Source organism: Musca domestica, unplaced genomic scaffold (genome assembly GCF_030504385.1).
Source record: "Musca domestica strain aabys unplaced genomic scaffold, Musca_domestica.polishedcontigs.V.1.1 44, whole genome shotgun sequence".
Classification (NCBI taxonomy): domain Eukaryota; kingdom Metazoa; phylum Arthropoda; class Insecta; order Diptera; family Muscidae; genus Musca; species Musca domestica.
This window is the reverse complement of record NW_026712334.1, coordinates 3,093,011-3,111,592: the sequence shown is the minus strand read 5'-3', so window position 1 is coordinate 3,111,592 and position 18,582 is coordinate 3,093,011. Positions and strand designations below refer to the sequence as shown.

General features: G+C 33.5%; 1 protein-coding gene across 2 annotated transcripts in view; it reads left to right on the top strand.

Annotated features, from left to right (window-relative positions):
- LOC101899264 (sorting nexin-27) overlaps positions 1-5,301 on the top strand; it is a 38,659-nt gene extending 33,358 nt beyond the window's left edge. For both annotated transcript variants that reach the window (XM_059127308.1, XM_059127309.1), the window contains exon 6: positions 175-5,301. In XM_059127308.1, the coding sequence (XP_058983291.1) occupies positions 175-243 (69 nt within the window). In that variant the 3' untranslated portion in view covers positions 244-5,301. The remainder of the gene's footprint in view (positions 1-174) is intronic.
- The last annotated feature ends 13,281 nt before the right edge of the window (positions 5,302-18,582 follow it).

The following is an 18,582-nucleotide window of genomic DNA, read 5'->3' as shown; positions in this document are numbered from 1 at the left end:
TTATTTATTATGTTTGAAATTTTAAATAAATAAGAATGAAGAAACTTAAGATTAAAATGGAAAAATTTAAATCTCTAAAAATGAAAAATCAAGCTATTTTGTTCTTCTTGCACTGTACTTTAACAACAAATTAAGCAACAAATTGATTTTTATTAAACTTTCTCTCCCTTTTAGCATGCTTTCTTGGCCGATTGTTTCGATCGCATAATGGAGGAACGTAAATGGGAAGATGCTGGAGACTAACAATTGCAACGTTATTAGATTTAAAATTCTATGTGTAATTTTAAAATTAAGCAAATAAAAAAAGAACAAAAACATTGCAAATGATGTGAACTCATAGATACACACACACTCTCATATATACACACATACACACAATTTAAATATGTATGTAAAACAATTATTATTATTATTTGTAAAAAAATACTATCTAAATTGACTTCTTTTCCCCTTACTCTCGCTCTCGAAGATCGTTACAAATCTGTATTGTATTTATTTCATTATTCTATCTATAAAATCTATATATACATACAAAAGCATACATGCGTATATATTATATATTTAAATCAAATAATTATTAAGATTATTATTATAATTTTTTGTTTAAAAGTGAACAAAGAACATCAACTAAAAAATATATAAATTATTATTCAAATTTATTTTGGACAAAAATATGAAAATTCGATGAATGTATTATTTATTTTGAAGGAGTTGTTATTTCTGTTTGGTCGCTCAATAAATTTGACTTCACATTTGCCATAGACATAGTTAATAATCCTTTTGGGCAATTTTCTGAAACAAGTTCTACCCTCCTGCACACATTTTTGACATTTTCGAATTAAGATTCTTTGGAATCCGCTGATTTTAGGCACATAATGTCTTCGCGAATATTGCAAATAAAAACACGAGAATTATTTTCAAAGAAAATTTTAACTCTCAAGAGGGTCAACAAGTGTGTATTTTTGTCCTTTTTTAAAATATGGCTAAAAACTCACTTTAATCGTGATGGTAGCAAGTCAAAAAATTCCAAAAAAAAGATTTGTCATAAACATCTACGTCAAAAATCTAAATATTTTGTAAACGCCAGGAATGTATATAGATATATTAAAAAAGACATTTTGGGGTGTAAGCCGTACCGTATCTTATCTGATTTTGTGCAAAAATCTCCTACAAAGAATAATTTTAAAGGATGACGTCAATGAAAAAATATTCTTCATAAAATTTCACCACACATCGATAAAGAAAAGAAATCTCTATTTCTATTGTATATCAAATAAATAGTTTCTTCAATGTTAAAAAAACGAACGAAAATATTTTATTAAGTTTTCCTCGGAATTTATTTCGAGTTGACGTTTTAAAGGAACATCCTTTTGGACGGAAGCGGTCAAAAGAAGAAATATTTTACATGTCACACAAAGAAAGACCAAACGTTATTTACATAATATAGTATCTTTATAAAATAACTAATTGAAGGCATTTAAATGATCCTCTTTGTTTTGGTCTGTATGATACAATTATCCACAGGACTAATTGAATACCCATCAATTCTTTGTAGAAGTCTAATTTGTTTTCTTTTAATATATCAAATGAAGTTTTTCCAGTTTTTTCATCTCACCCTGTAGATATATTAAAATATACATTTTGAGGTTAAAGCCGTACCTTAACTGATTTCGTGCAAAAATCTCCAGGAACATACCTTATAGGTGATAGAAGAACTATTCTACATAAATTTGGTGATCAGTAGTCCACCTAAAAAAAATTCTATTTATTACAGAGATTTATGTGTATCTTTTGTTGTCGATTGTCACACAAGGAAAGGCCAAATGATATTTACATATTATTGAACCTTTATAAGATTACGAAGGCATTAAAATCTTTGGAAAAACAAATGCTTTGTTTGGTCTGTATAATACAATTATCAACAGGACTAACTGAATACCGAGCAATTCTTTGAAGGAGTCTAATTTGTTTCCTTTAAAAATATCAAATGGTAATTTTATGGAGGATAAAATGTCTACATGTCCTAAAGTCTTCTAATCATTGACCCGAAAACCCAATCCACTTATGGAAACCTAAATGGTCCTCTTCAAGAAGACCAAATAAATGGTCTACAAAAAATGCAACAAAGTCAAACGCCATAATTTTTAATATTTTTTTAAATTTTATTGAATAAAAGCAAAAAATGTCGGAAATAGCATCAAATTTTAGAATATGTTAAGATTTGTTCGAATTGGTCACCTTTGGCACGAATTATGGCCTTCAAACGGCCAATGAAATCGACACTTTGGTATTTTTTAGTACCAACCTTGCTTTCCAAAATATTCCAGACACAATAGTCCAAAAGATTGGTTTCCAAAGATTTTGGTGGTCATTGTGCGCTGGAAATGAAGCGAGGAACCTCATTTTGTAACCATTCTTGGGTGGCGCGTGCTGAGTCCGGTTGAAATGTCCAAGGTCTGCGGGCAAAATGTTTGCGTGCCCATGGCCTCCCTCCATAATATGTTGGTGGCCATTGTGCGCTGGAAATGAAGCGAGGAACCTCATTTTGTAACCATTCTTTACCCCGATCTCATATTTCAATATTTGCCGAATGGAATAATGCGATATGTTCAGCTCACGAGCCATTTTCGGCCACTGCGTCGCGGGTTTCGATCAAGTCGCTTCTTTACTTTTCGCATCATTTCTGCTTATGTTGTTGTTTTCTTCCGTCCACTTCCACTTCCTTGACGTCGGGCGACGCTACCAGTATCACGGTAACGAGCGATGGTACGAGACACAAAAGATTTATTCACATTTAAATGCTGAAGTGCTCTAACGATAGCCACTTGTGGTTTTCTAGCCAAATATAATGAAATCACACTATCACGCTTGAATTACATCACGAATATCTTTTTTTCTGGAAAATTCTGACCAAAATGCTTTTGTACGCTTGTAAACCATATAATAATAATTTTGACAGCTGTCGGAAGAGTGGCTTAGAAATGACAGCAGTCTGAAGTTGGTTACACTTTTTTTCATCTCACACTGTATATGATGGCTATACCAAATAATGGAAAAGGGTATATCCTTTTGGAACCTATAACATCAGATTACAGCCAAATTGGTGGAATTACAACTTTTTCGCCAATTTCAAAGTTTGACCTCTATTTTAATCTGAAATATAGACGAAGTGACAGGACTTAAGGTGAGGGTACATAAGAAGCTTGGCATCATAGCTAGGCATATTAATATTAATTTAAAAGGGAAAACAATGGCAGGATACGAGCGCGGCTCTGAGATTTGAATTCTCATATTGAAGTTAGTGTGAATTCAATTTTGTGATTTTACCATATCTATAAATCTGTGGAATATCACTTCCAAGAAATTATTGAGAATGTCTGATTTATTGTCATATGGTATTTGACACCTCGTATTGGAATTGGTGTGAATTTGATTATGTGTTATATACGATTTTTGTTATCATAATTATTTTTATTTAATATTTCTCTTATTTTGTCCATATTAATTTAACTTTTTGTTAGTATTTACAAAATATATATTTTTTGTTTAATTTTTTTGTACAATATATACATAAAACCATACAACCATATGTATATGTTAGAAATTTGTAAAAAAAAACCACAACTATTTTCCCTTTTAAAAATAAGCCTTTAGAAAAGAACAAAAAAATTAATAAATAAACTGAAACAAACAAATAAAAGTCTTTATACATTAACTACTTCTAATTATAAGTACATATATAAAACCATAATCCATTAATTGATTGATTGTAAAAGTGATGATTGATTATTGACATGTTGACATTTTTAAAACAAAAGCGATAACTAAAATACATGTTGAACAAATTTAAACTTTGAATTAACTAAATGCAAATTAAAAAAAAAAAATAATAAAAAGCCATTAAAAGTGATCGATAGTAGCCTGATTGATCCATTTAGTAATATATACATACATATATTTACCAAACAAACATCCAGTAAAAACAAGCATATTATATACACAAGCAATTACAAGAATAAAAAAAAGTAAACTCTACCAATTTCTAAAAAATAAAAATTGTTAACATCTACTTTAAATTAAAAAAATGGAAAAGAAGAAACATAAATAAATCAAGATAAAAACTTTTAGAGAAAAAATAAATATACTAAAATAAAAGAATTCAATTATATACGATTTTGGCTTACACAATTAAATAACCATAACTAAGTTACTTTTACTCCCAATATCTTTCGTTTTATTAGCTCTTATAAGTGAAAGGCAATTGCGACAAAATAATAACCTTCATTATGTAAAGAAGGGTAATAATTTTCCACGAAATTTTTCCAAATTATGTATTTAGGGTTTATAAAGGATTCTATCTCCGGTGGCTGAACATTTTCTATATAGGTCCACGTTTTCCTATGGCACTCATATAAATGTACCCCCAATATTAGGTTTTTCGATAATTTTAGCCGCATTTTTTCAAGATTTTTTTTTTCAATTTTGGTAGTTAGGATTCGAAATGTGGTTTCCTCCTGTGGCATAACATTGACTGTATAGGTCCACGGTTTGTTATAGCCCACATGTAAAGGTACCTCCAGATATTCGTCATTTGGACGATTTAAGATACATTTTATATTGGATTGGTCTAAAATTTACTATTTGTAATTCTTAATGGGTTCTACCTCCGGTGGCCAAACATTGTGTATATAGTTCCACATTTTCCTATGTCGCCTATATAACAGGGAGGTACCCTATTTTCGAAATTTTAATAATTCTACCTCCAATTTCAAATTTGGTAAATAGGGTTTGTAATAGGTTTTACCTCATGTGGCACAGCTTTATATATATATATAGGTACACGGTTACCTATAGCCTCCATATAATGGTACATCCGAATATTCGTATTTTGACCATTCAGGCTAAATTTCTATCGGATTTGTTCGGTATTTGTAGTTCATAATGGATTCTACCACCAGTGTCAGAACCAACAGTCCCATATATAGGTACCGACCGATATTCGGTTCTTTCATGATTCTAACAACATTTTTACAAGTAATTGTTTCAAATTTGGCAATTAAGGCTTGTGGTAGAAAATTGTCTAAATAGGTTTCCGTTTTGGTATTGCTTCGAAAGTTTTAGTCCAAATAACCAATCAAATTGTCTGTAATTTGGCACATCTATTCTCATTGGCTGGAAATTATACCGAAGAAAAAATGTCAATATTGGTCGACATAAGGAATGTGCACAGGGCGGGTTGGCTGGCCTAATCCAAAACTTCGATTTTTCTGACTATACCCTGTTGCAGTACGCGTTAACGAAAATATCTACAGCCTATTATTTTTAATCAAAAATAGTCTCTCTTTGTCGATTTTCCGTTAAATTTTAGATCAAATTATACAAAACACACACACCTTACTTCTACACACCCTAGAAAAATCCAATTAGTCTTACACTCAAGAAAAAAAAAAACTCGAAACACCAATATCACAATCATGTTGTAGTTTTAATATTGATTTTTTGTCTTGTCTCGAATGAGTAGCGATGTAAGTAGTAGTGTTGTAAATTATAATTATTGAGAAAAATATATATCATTATAATACTTTTTAAACACTTACAATTTCTCAAACAATCATTTATCATTTTGTATATTTTAGTATTGCTTATCATTTATTCAAGAATTATTATTATTATAATTTTTTGTTTCCATTGAAAAAAATGTGATCTATAATTAAAACAGAATATATTTTTTAATAAAACTTTAAAACGTCGTATATACATAATGAAACATGATTCATTGTATACTGTAACACAACCATGGACAACACTCAGATTCGACTCTCAATTAGAGTTTAATTCATCTTGTTAGCAATTAAAACAAAAAACTAAAGTAAAATAAAATCTCAAAATGAAAAATAATTTAAAAAATACATCTTATAATAAAATGAAACTATGTTTATGATGCATCCATCAGAAAAATAAAAAAGAAATTAAAACAATGCTATAAAAACAAAATGTTTTTTTTATTTTCAACAGTGTGGGCATGCATTTTAAGCCTCGGCTACAAAGGTTAATATTGAGGGAAGTGCATCGAGGGAAATACAGGGTGCGATGGAAAAACTGCAACCAACTTCAGACTGCTGTCATTTGAAATCCACTTGTCCGACAGCTGTTAAAATTATTTCAGTGACAACTCATTATATTGTTTACAAGCGTACAAAAGCATTTTGGTGAGAATTTTACGGAAGAAAGTTATTCGTGATGGAATTCAAGCGTGATAGTGTGATTTGTTTATATTTGCCTGGAAACCCAGAAGTTTCTATCGTTAGATCACTCCACCATTTTAATGTGAATAAATCTTTTGTGTCTCGTACCATCGCTCGTTACCGTGATACTGGTAGCGTAGCCCGACGTCAAGGAAGTGGACGGAAAAAGAAGGAGCGACTTGACCCCGTCGCATTGGCCGAAAAATGGCTCGTGAGCTGAACATATCGCAATATTCCATTTGGCAAATATTGTAAAATGAGCTCGGGGTAAAGCCATTGAAATTCCAAAAAAATGCAAGAACTTACACCGCAACAGAAAGAAAATAGACTCTAAAGAGTTGCTTCGCTTGGCCGAAAGTGGTGAACTGCCGAGTTTGGTTTTCTCCGATGAGAAAACATTCGTTGCCCAGCAGTTTGTAAACAAACAAAATGATAGTGTTTACTTGCTAAAGAGGTCAGCTTAAAATGTACACCCTCGGTTGGCCACCAGAACTCTAGAGCCGGCCATAGTGAGGGTGTAGGCATGGCATGGAAAAGCAACCAAAATCTCCGGATATTAATCCTTTGGACTATTGTGTCTGGAGTAGTTTGGAAAGCAAGGTTGGCACTAAAAAACCAAAGTGTCGATCACCTTAAGCAAGCGCTTCGTCGGGAATGGGCCAAAATACTGCAGAGCAACATTCGGGCAGCGTGTGACGGTTTCATTGGCCGTTTGAATTCGAACAAATTTAAACATATTCTAAAGTTGTATGCTATTTCCGACATTTTTTGCTTTCATTCAATAAAATTAAAGAAAAAGCAAAAATTATTACGTTTGACTTTGTTGCAGTTTTTTTTATCTCACCCTGTATATAAAAGAGCAGCAGTAGGGAAACGGCCAAAGCTAGAATCTTGAAAGGGTACGAAAAGTAATAAAATACACTAACAATTTAATAATTCGTATGACTAAAACGAAATGAGTTAAAATTCTGAAATTTGGAAAATTTGGAGTCACTGATGGAGTGCAGGATTAATTTATCAAATGGTCTTTGGAAAGTTTAACTGCAAGGTTGCGAAAAGTTCTAAAATGGTACTATCAAAGACCTAAAATGGTAAAGACTAGACAAAATGCATTCTGAGCAAATGGTTTGTGGCTATACTACCTTGAATAACAGCTCATGACAGAGGCATGTTAATATAAAAAACACAATTATAGGAAAGAATGACAAATAAAAGTTTGGATAATCCAAAATATTGGTTTCAAAATTCTATTCCATATACCTTCCCAAATAATTGCATACTGCCTTAGCGGTTTAAATTGCTTAACATTGTTGTTACGATATCATAACAACAGAGGTATTTTTCACAGTATTGCCATATTGTCCTATCTTTATACTTCTATGTCTTTGATAGTTGTTCGAAAACTAAATTTTTGAATTAAATTACTAAACTAAACTAAAATTTTGAACTAAATTTGGTATTGGGTGGAGGGATATAGCTGAAACCACGAAATTCGATATTGAGGACTTTGTTGGTATCTGGTGTGATTGTTTGAAAAGTACTAATCTTGGGTCACTGTTGGTTTCTAGGATGGAGAGATGTAGATTGTTTTAGATATGCCCACTAAATTTTTCTAAATTTAGTATTAGGTGAAGGGATAAAGCTGGAATCCCGAATTTTGGTATTGAGGTCACTGTTGGTTTCTAGGGTTTACATATGGGGACGTTATTATAGTTTTGGACATTAAATTTAGATGTGGGTCCAATGTGCAATGGTTTTACTCATATCCTCCTCGGTAAACTTCAAATTGAAAGATTTTTAAGGCTTTTGGTGTAAAAGCTACACATGTTCCTATTATTCTTTCCGAAACAAGGAAAACCCTGAATAATATATAAAACATTGAGTCTGAAAATTTTGTACGATATATGAAGTTTTCATTAAAAAACGTTGTCGACTATCTATATTTGAACATCGACTATCTATATTTGAACAAGCCCCAAAAATCTTCAATTCCATAATTACATCTTATCTTCGACTGAAATGAATTAAAATTCAAATAATTTGTTAATTAAATACGGCTTTCACATAAATAAATAATGATTTAATAATTCAACAAATATACCATTAATATAAAGTAAATAAATTGTTCATAACAATAGCAAGAGCATAGATATCAAGCAAACGTGGGTGTTATCATTGTTGTTGTTTTTATTGTTGTAAGTGTATCACACGGCAATTCCAAACGTTATTTTTTGCGTCATAACTGCTTTTATTGTTTTATATGGCATTAATTGAAATTATCAGATTCCAGATAGTTATAACAAATACCAAAGTGCACATTCAACCTGTATTCAATTCTGAAGTGTTCGGTACTCCATACTGAGATGTGGAACAAATGCCTTGGGATCATATGCAATGATATAGAATGAAATGCACGAGCGACCAAACAATGACTTAGACAACAACAAAGCACCCAGGGCAAATAGTATCTAAAGTCAAGTGCAGATAAATCTATTGAATTATCTGTCAAAGACTTGTTAATTGGTATTGAAATGTCGGTGGGAGAATGTCATGGATACAGGGTGTCGGAAAAGTGCTTTTCATATTGATGTATTGTAAGAAAAAGTGACTTGAGTTTTCTAGATAAATTAATGTAAGGCTAATCACCGAGAACATTTTTGGATAACGCTTCGTGGCTAGAGATATCAGAGATAGGAGGTATGAAATGACACCTGGAAACCGGTTAGGTAGATCTGGGTCTAACCCGGGTGAAAATGTAGGCAACCGGCTGTGTTTACCAATAAAATATACTTTCCCGGAATCAAGATATAAATGTCCAATTGTGGTTGTGCAGTTGTTACTTAACTAGAGTTGAAGAACAAACCTGAATTTTAAAAGAATATTTTGCTATAAACTCTACTAACGTAAATTATACCCTCAGCCATATGGCTACAGAGGGTATATATCATTTGATACGGTTAAAACGTGTTTAGTCGAAACAACGGTTTTAGACCCCAGGTCTCTTTGGACCAACTCCGTTTCAGGACATTTAGAGTCGATTTAGCGATGTCCGTCCGTCTGTCTGTCTTGCTGGCTGGTGCGCCCGATAACTCTCGAAGGGAGTATCCGATTTGGTTCAAACCTTGTACATCGTAATATTTTTGTCAAACTTAGGTCGAGTTCGGAGATGTGCAATATCGGTCCACTCCGTCTGGTACCTCCCCCACAAAAGGGCGAAATTTTCAAAAAATATATTTTCTGCACAGAAAGAGAAGTGATGATCCGATTTTGCTCCAACTTTGCGAATCCTAATATTTTTGTCAGTGCTAGGTCAAGTGTAAAAATAGACAATATCGGTCCACTCTATCAAGTGCCTCCACCACAAAGGGTCAAAATTTTGAATAATAACAACTCTAATAAAATGTGAAGTAAGAGTCCGATTGTCTTCAAATTTCACACATCCCAATATTTTTATTAACCCAAGGTCTGGTGTGAATGTGGAATACATCGGTCCACTCCTTCTGGTACCTCCCCCATAAAAGGTAGAAATTTGCAAAAAATATATTTTCTGCACAGAAAGAGAAAGAATGATCCGATTTTGCTCGAACTTTGCGAATCTCAATATTTGCGTAAGTGCTAGATAAGGTGCGAAAATGGACAATATCGGTCCACTCCATCAAGTACCTTCACCACAAAGGGTTAAAATTTTGAATATTTATAACCCTTATAAAATGTGATGTAAGGATCCAAACGTCTTAAAATTTCACACATCCCAATATTTCTGTAAACTCAAGATCTGGTGTTTACATGGAATATATCGGCCCAATCCTTCTGGTACCTCCCCCACAAAATGTCGAAATTTTGAATGCCCATGTGGCTCATAAAACGACAAATTAACATCCGATTCCATTTAGACTTGGCACATTCTAATATTTCTATCAACACAAGATCTGTTTGAAAGATGGTATAGATCGAGCCATTTCTTCTGCTACCTCCCCCATACATAAGGTTCAAGATTTTGAAAAACAAAATGCTCGAATAAAGCGAAATAAGCATACAACTCTCTACAAATTTCAAACATACAAACATTTTTACTAACACAAGATTTGTCGTGAAATTTATATATATCTTCAAATCCCTTCTGGCACCTCACCCACATAGTGTCACAATTTTCAATAATTGTATCTGTCATAACTTTCGAAATAATTTAGCAATTCTTTACTAATTGCTATGCCCAAATATTTCTCTGAATAAAAAACCTGATATGAATATGAAATTTATCGGAATTTATGATTTCGCATAAAATTGGATATAAATATCCTTTCTGGTAATTTTGCCCAATATATCGCTCAATGGAATATTTCGGTAGACTATATCTGGTACATCACGCACATTTTAACAATTTCTAAAATTATTAAATTTTTTATATAAGGTGAAGATGTAAGTCGATATAATTCATACCAGGAACGTCGCAATATTTATATCATATTTTTTGGGTCCGATACGAAATGGACAATATTGACCCATTCCAAAAAAACGTTTGAATAATCGTAACACTAGCCAAAATATATTTAAATAATCTAACGTAGGCTGAGGATATATATCTGTCGGCAATACCGACTGATATTTTTTAACTTGTTTTTATTTAAGATTGCTAGAAGTATAAGACCCAGTGGCTAACTGTTTTTTTTTCAACTTTTTATACTCTACAAGCTAAGTTCACTCTTGTGGTAAAGGAGATTTTCATAGTATGATCTTTCCGAGGTAGTACCACCAACTAAAAGTGTTCAGGCGTCCAAATCAACACCAGTTAAAGCTATTATATCAATATCGCGGTGGTTTGTAAACCGCTTGCACTTCCTTCATTTTTATCTCGAATTCCCCATACAGCGGACCCTGTATCTATCGTTTTCTGATTTACGTATGCCAAGAAAAAGTCACTGCCATTAGTTGATTACAAGTACATTTTAGTTCTCATGGGTTAATTAGCATACTTGCTGGTTAGGTGCTGGCTGAGGTGCTAAATTTAAAATTCTTCATAGTCGCCACATTTGAGAATGAAATTAAATTTATGGTCGTCAGTCGGCTACAGATTAATGCAATCTCACCTGCAGTTGTTCTTTGTCAACAAAAAGGATAGTTTATAGTTTATTATAGAAAATTATTTAAAATTTATTCAAAAAATAGTTTACCGTTTATTAAATAGAGTGATTTCTTAATTTATTACAAAAAATGTTCAAATCAAATAAAAATGATACGAATAGCTCACAGCTACCTTTAATAACAATAACGGATTCAAGTGATAGCACCATTCCCTATGTGGATGAGGAGGATGCTGATAATGTAGATAATTGTGACTCCGATGATAATGAATCTTTGCGTTTTGGCAAAAAACTTGGTTTATCCTCGACGGGTTCCGGTGTGGATCTATCGGTAATTGTGCGCCTGGATAAAAGTACCAAACAACAGAGTGATACGCAGCTCGATGAGGATGATATACCGGAATTTATGCATCATTTGCCTGGATTTGTAATACGCATGAAAAATGTCGATGAGCCATTGAGGCGTAAATCTAATTCATTGCCAGCCGGCTTGAATTGTCAGGAGGAACCATTAGGGTATGGAAGTCGTCAAATGCCGGAATGTTCGAGATATGCCAGACGAAAAAGGGTGAGTAATAAAATGTGCTGTTAGTGTTTAGACAAGATGGAACTTTTACTCTATATGCCATATGCCATATAAAATGTAAAATTTTTGATTTTCTTTAACAAAAATAATAATTCAAATTCGAAATTTTTCTTAACATTTTTAAGACCGAACAATTATTAAAGCAAATACACATCCTTTCCTTTTATGCAAATGTATTGTAATTTCGACAACATTTAAAAGAATAAAATGCTTATTCGAGCCACTGTTTACGTTGGAGCTATAAATTAGTAACCGAAAAGCGGGACATATACAATTCTATAAAATTCTTGAAACTGCAAGACATAAATATTTTTATATATAAATATTAAAAAAAATGAAAATATCGTTTACCGTTATCGTTTGATATTTGTCATTCATATTTATTTTTTGGACACTTTTTGTTTACCAAAGGCCATAGAACGATATGGCTCTTATCCCATAAATGAAATCCAAAAATAAAAAATTGCAAAATCATAAAAAGTAAAGCAAATATTGATTGAAATCAGTACCTGCTGAAGTTTTCTGAATACAAATACATTAGGGTGGAAAATAAAAAAAAAAAAACCATAAAAATATATTCTTATTTGTTGAATAGTATGATGCAATTAAATCAAGCAAAACACAATGGATCCACATGCAAATTTTCTGTCCAAAATTATTTAAACGTCTCCATATCTAAACCCTAGAAACTAAAAGTGACCTCAATACCAAATTTCGGGATCCCAGCCCTATCCCTTCACCTAATACCAAATTAAGTAACATTTAGTACATATATCCAAAATAATCTACATCTCTCTTTCCTCGACACCAACAGTGATTCAAACAAGTTAAAAAGTATCAGTCGGCTTTACCGACAGATGTATACCCTAACCCAATGTTCGATTGTATATATTTTTACTTCTATTGTGATTATTCAAACTATTGAACATGTATGAAGTAGTTCCAGAAGGGCCAATATTGTCCATTTCGTATTGGACCAAAATAAATATGATATAAATATTAGAATTCAAGCGAGATAGTGTGATTTCTTTATTTTTGGCTGGAAAACCACAAGTGGCTATCGCTAGAGTACTCCAGCATTTAAATGTGAATAAATCTTTTGTGTCTCGTTCCATCGCTCGTTACCGTGATACTGGTAGCGTAGCCCGATGTCGAGGAAGTGGACGGAAGACAACAGCAACATCAGCAGAAATGGTTCAAAAAGTAAAGAAGCGACTTGATCGAAACCCGTGTCCCAGTGGCCGAAAAATGGCTCGTGAGCTGAACATATCGCAATATTCCATTCGGCAAATATTGAAAAATGAGCTCGGGGTAAAGCTATTGAAATTCCAAAAAGTGCAAGAACTTACACCGCAACAGAAAGAAAATAGACTCAAAAGAGCTAAAGAGTTCCTTCGCTTGGCCGTTCATTGCCCAGCAGTTTGTAAACAAACAAAATGATAGTGTTTACTTGCCAAAGATGTCAGCTGAAAATGTGCACCTTCGGTTGGCCACCAGAACTCAAGCGCCTGCCATGGTGATGGTGTGAACCGCTTTAACAGCCGATGGTAGCTCTCCGCTCGTATTAATCGACCGTGGCCGTGTCCCAGTGGCAGAAAAATGGCTCGTGAGCTGAACATATCGCAATATTCCATTCGGCAAATATTGAAAAATGAACTCGGGGTAAAGCCATTGATTTTCCAAAAAGTGCAAGAACTTACACCGCAACAGAAAGAAAATATACTCAAAAGAGGTAAAGAGTACCTTCGCTTGGCCGTTCATTGCCCAGCAGTTTGTAAACAAACAAAATGATCGTGTTTACTTGCCAAAGATGTCAGCTGAAAATGTGCACCTTCGGTTGGCCACCAGAACTCAAGTGCCTGCCATGGTGATGGTGTGGGCCGCCATAACAGCCGATGGTCGCTTTCCGCTCGTATTAATTGACCGTGGCACCAGAATAAATGCCGAATATTATTCCGAAAATATTCTGGGGGGGTTTTAAAGCTTTGGGCATGCAAACATGTTGGGACTCAGCACCATCGCACTGAGCACGCGTCACCCAAGAATGAGTGGCTGGCACTTAATTTCCGGCGCACAATGGTTTCTAAAATCTCCGTATACCAATCCGTTGGACTATTGTGTCTGGAGTATTTTGGAAAGCAATGTTGGCACTAAAAAATACCAAGGTGTCGATCACCTCAATCAAGCGCTTCGCCGAGAATAGGTCAAAATACCGCAGAGCAACATTCGGACAGAGTGACAGTTTCATTGTCCGGTTGAAGGTCATAATTCGTGCCAAAGGTGACCAATTCAAACAAATCTTAACTTATTACATTTTTTGCTTTCATTCAATAAAATTTAAAAAAAAATGTAAAAATTATGGCGTTTGACTTTGTTGCAGATTTTTTATTTCACCCTGTATATGCAAAGAGATCTCAATATCAAATTTCGAGATTCCAGCTCTTTACATTCACTCAATACCATATTTAGTAACATATAGTATTTATACCCTACAACACTATGTGTTGGGGGTATTATAAGTTTGATTGGGCCAGAATTTATGTAACACCTCGAAATATTGGTTTCCCACATAGGAAAGTATATATGGATCTTCCTAGCTCGCCGAGCTGAGTCGATCTAGCTATGTATGTCCGTCCGTCCGTCTGTCCGTCTGTCCATGTTAATTTGTAATCACGCTACAGGTCGCAATTATGGCCCGATCCTTACGAAATTTTGCACGAAGGTGGGGTTAGGGCGAGAATAGAAGCCTATTTCTTTTGGAGATGATCGCCAAATGTTTAGGGGTTGAAATGGACCAAATACTGAAAAAATGTCTGATTTTGCAGTAGCTATACAGGTCGCAATTATAGACCAATCGAATTTCGCATGTAGCTAGAGTTTAGGGCGGGGAAGAAGCCTACCAATTTGGGTGGTCATCGGATAATATTTAGCGGGTAAAATAGACCATATCTTTTGTGTTGAAAAAATTCAAAAATTTTTCATTAAACCGCGAATATTTTAAATCCCGGCGAAATCACAAAGCCATGACAAGGTTACTTCTAATCTTTACATTGATGTTAACATCCAACAAACCGGATATATAGCAAAATAGGTGCGATATATATGTCTATCAAAGAAGATATGCTTGAAAGATCTCTTATATGTCGAGAACGGCTGAACTGATTTCGACAGTTCTCATTAATTCAGAATGGCCTCTTGGCAGGAAAGGAAAAACGTCTAAAAAACGCATACAAATATCTCTCTAAAGATGAAAATATTGATTTTGTAATATTTTCTCATATTGTTTCAATTTTGTCATATTTTTGGCATATTTTCATTTTGAATTAAACATTTGGTAATATTTCTACAGCTAACAAAACTAAGTAGTTGGGATATCAGGATAGCATTTATGGCCCGATCCTTTCGAAATTTTGCATGGGGATAAGATGAGGGTCAGAATAGAAGCCTACTCTTTTTGGAGATGATCGCCATATATTTAGGGGTTGAAATGGACCAAAAAACTGCAAAATTGTCAGGAGGTCGTAATTATCGCCCGATCCTCACGCACATTTGAATGGGGGTTACCGGACATTGCCAAGCAGTTTTGGATGGCCATCCAAAAATATTCAATGTGTGAAAGAGTTTGCCAACTTTTGTAGACAAAATACGAAAATGTCCATTCGAGTGACTTTTTGGAGAATTCACAAACACAGGAAAGATGCACTTCTGACTATTTCGTTAACGCTGATTTCATTGAAGAATATAGTCAAATGTCTGTATCTCATATATATGAGTTTCAGTCAAAAACCAATAATAAATGTTAATCTTTTGCCACTTCTGAGAGATTATAGATCTTTGGGAAATATTGGTTCCAGATCTAGGAAGACCATTTATGTGCAACATCTACCAATAAATTGGAAATGAGCAAATTAGTTTAAGTTGCTATTATTCGAAAATTAGAGAACGAAACTTGATGGTTTTCTTTTATTATTTGTCACAATATCTTGTGGAATTCTTTCGAGTATCTCGCCTATATAAACTGTATCGTTTATTATAGTGTTGTAGGGTATTCAACGGTCGGCCCCGCTCGACTGTAGCCTTTGCTTACTTGTTATCTATAAGTTACACGCACACACACTGATTCATATGCCAATATTCCAGCTCTATTCTAATATTAGATCTCTTCCTACACTCTATATGAAATATAATAACTTTAGTACCATTCGGTATTTTTCGTACAATTATTGTAAGCATTTCCAGAACAACATCGTTCTATACAAATTTACAAGATTCCACCTTTTCGCATATACCCAAAACCATAGTGTTTCAAATTGTGTACCATAAAGTACAGTTCTAGTAGTTAGTACGTCTATCATTAGAAGGATTATTTTGGTTTGAATCGATTGAATTTTAGAATCCTCCATCACCAGTCATCAAAGCGTTCCTTTAATCTTTTTTAAGAAATAGTAAAAATTCCTTCTAAGAAATAGTTTTTGTCTTCTTTGATCCTAAGTATCATGTTTTTATGCATATTTGAATTTACATACCGAATAGTAGTATAAACATTAAAAGAATAAAAACTTTTGTAAAAATAAACAAATTCGAAAGAACACAATATCTTTGATAACACTAAAACTGCAATTTTTCGATTTAACAAGAATTGCCAAAAGCATTTATCGCCCATTCAAGTAGTGTTCCCAACACACGGCGATTCCAAAAATATTTGTTTATTATTTTCATTTGTGATTTATTATTTTACAACTGGGTGGTGGAAGTCATCGAGGAAACCCCTCCCTATCATGATGGATGGGTTGGCGCAAATAAAAAAAGATTGATTGCTTAGTACTTATGGTCTTATTCTAGCTATCAATGTGCATTGTGTTACGTGCCGGAGCGGGGTAGGGCGATTCAATAATTATTCTACTTATCAATGTCATAAAAATTGTTACGAATTTTAGTTCGTTTGTTTACCTTTTTCTGGCTATTGTTTCTGGTTATCATTTGCCAAAATTTGAACAACCATTTGTATTTGTTGAAAATGTGCAAATTTATAAAAATTATAAGGTTGCTATTATAAGAAATTTTAATTGAGCCCGTAAATAAAACGCGCAATGAATATTAATTTATGGAATTACAATATTGAATTCGATAATATATAAAAACATATTTTTACATGCCTTTTATTTATTTTATTCAGCCTTATGGATACAACACCAAATGTCATGAAACAAGCTTTTTTTTAAAGATATTTAGCAGTAAAAAAAAAAAAATATATATATATATATATATACATATATTTTTTTACTGCTAAATATCTTAAAAAAAAGCTTGTTTCATGACATTTGGTGTTGGATTAACAATATGTATCCGTCTTATCGTCTGGCTTGTGCGCCCGATAACTTCTAAAGGAAGAATACGATTTTGTCCAAGTTTAGCACATGGTATTCTTTAATTATGCAAAACGAAAAAATTGACAATATTCTGGAACCACAATGCAATAGAAAACCAAAACTAAGAAGACAAATGTCCTAAACACCCACTTTCGAGATTATGGACTCCCCAAAATTTGAAACGTTGATGTAAAATGGGATCATTTAGTCAGGTTCACAACTTTCAAGCCGTTAAGAATTTTGATTTGCTCTCCGACAAAAATTAATAAATTAATTTTAACACCCTCTTTTAAGTAAGGATGGTATATTTTTTGGACTCCACAAAGTGTATATGCAGGGTAAGATAAAAAAGGCAACAAAGTCAAACGCCATAATTTTTACATTTTTTTTTTTAATTTTATTGAATGAAAGCAAAAAATGTCGGAAATAGCATCAAATTTTAGTATAAGTTTAGATTTGTTCACCTTTGGCCTTCACGGCCAATGAAAGCGTCACACGCTGCTCCAATGTTACTTTGCGGTATTTTGGCCTATTCCCGACGGAGCGCTTGCTTGAGGTGATCGACACTTTGATATTTTTTAGCTGGCCAACCGAAGGTGCACATTTTCAGCTGACCTCTTTGGAAAGTAAACACGATCATTTTGTTTGTTTAAAAACTGCTGGACAACGAATGTTTTCTCATAGGAGAAAACCAAATTCGGCAGTTACCACTTTCGGCCAAGCGAAACAACTCTACCTGTTTTCAGTCTATTTTCTTTCTGTTGCGGTGTAAGTTCCTGGACTTTTTGGAATTTCAATGGCTTTACTCCGAGCTCATTTTTCAATATTTGTCGAATGGAATATTGCGATATGTTCAGCTCACGAACCATTTTTTCGGCCACTGCGACGCGGGTTTCGATCAAGTCGCTTGTTTACTTTTCGAACCATTTCTGCTGATGTTGCTGTTTTCTTCCGTCCAATTCCTTGACGTCGGGCTATGATGACAGTATCATGGTAACGAACGATGGTACGAGACACAAAAGATTTATTCACATTTTAATGCTGGAGTGCCCTCACTAAAAGCTTTTGAACGCTTGTAAACAATATAATGAGCAGTCACTGGAATAATTTTAACAGCTCTCGGACGAGTGGCTTGGAAATGACAACAGTTTGAAGTTGGTTACAGTTTTTTCATCTCACCCTGTATATTTTTTAAAAATCCCAGTTATTGATGGTATAGTCCTCGAAAAGTCCTTAAAATATTTTTAAAAATCCACAAATATAGCTTCTATATACCATGATTCTTAGAGTCCTATAAAATA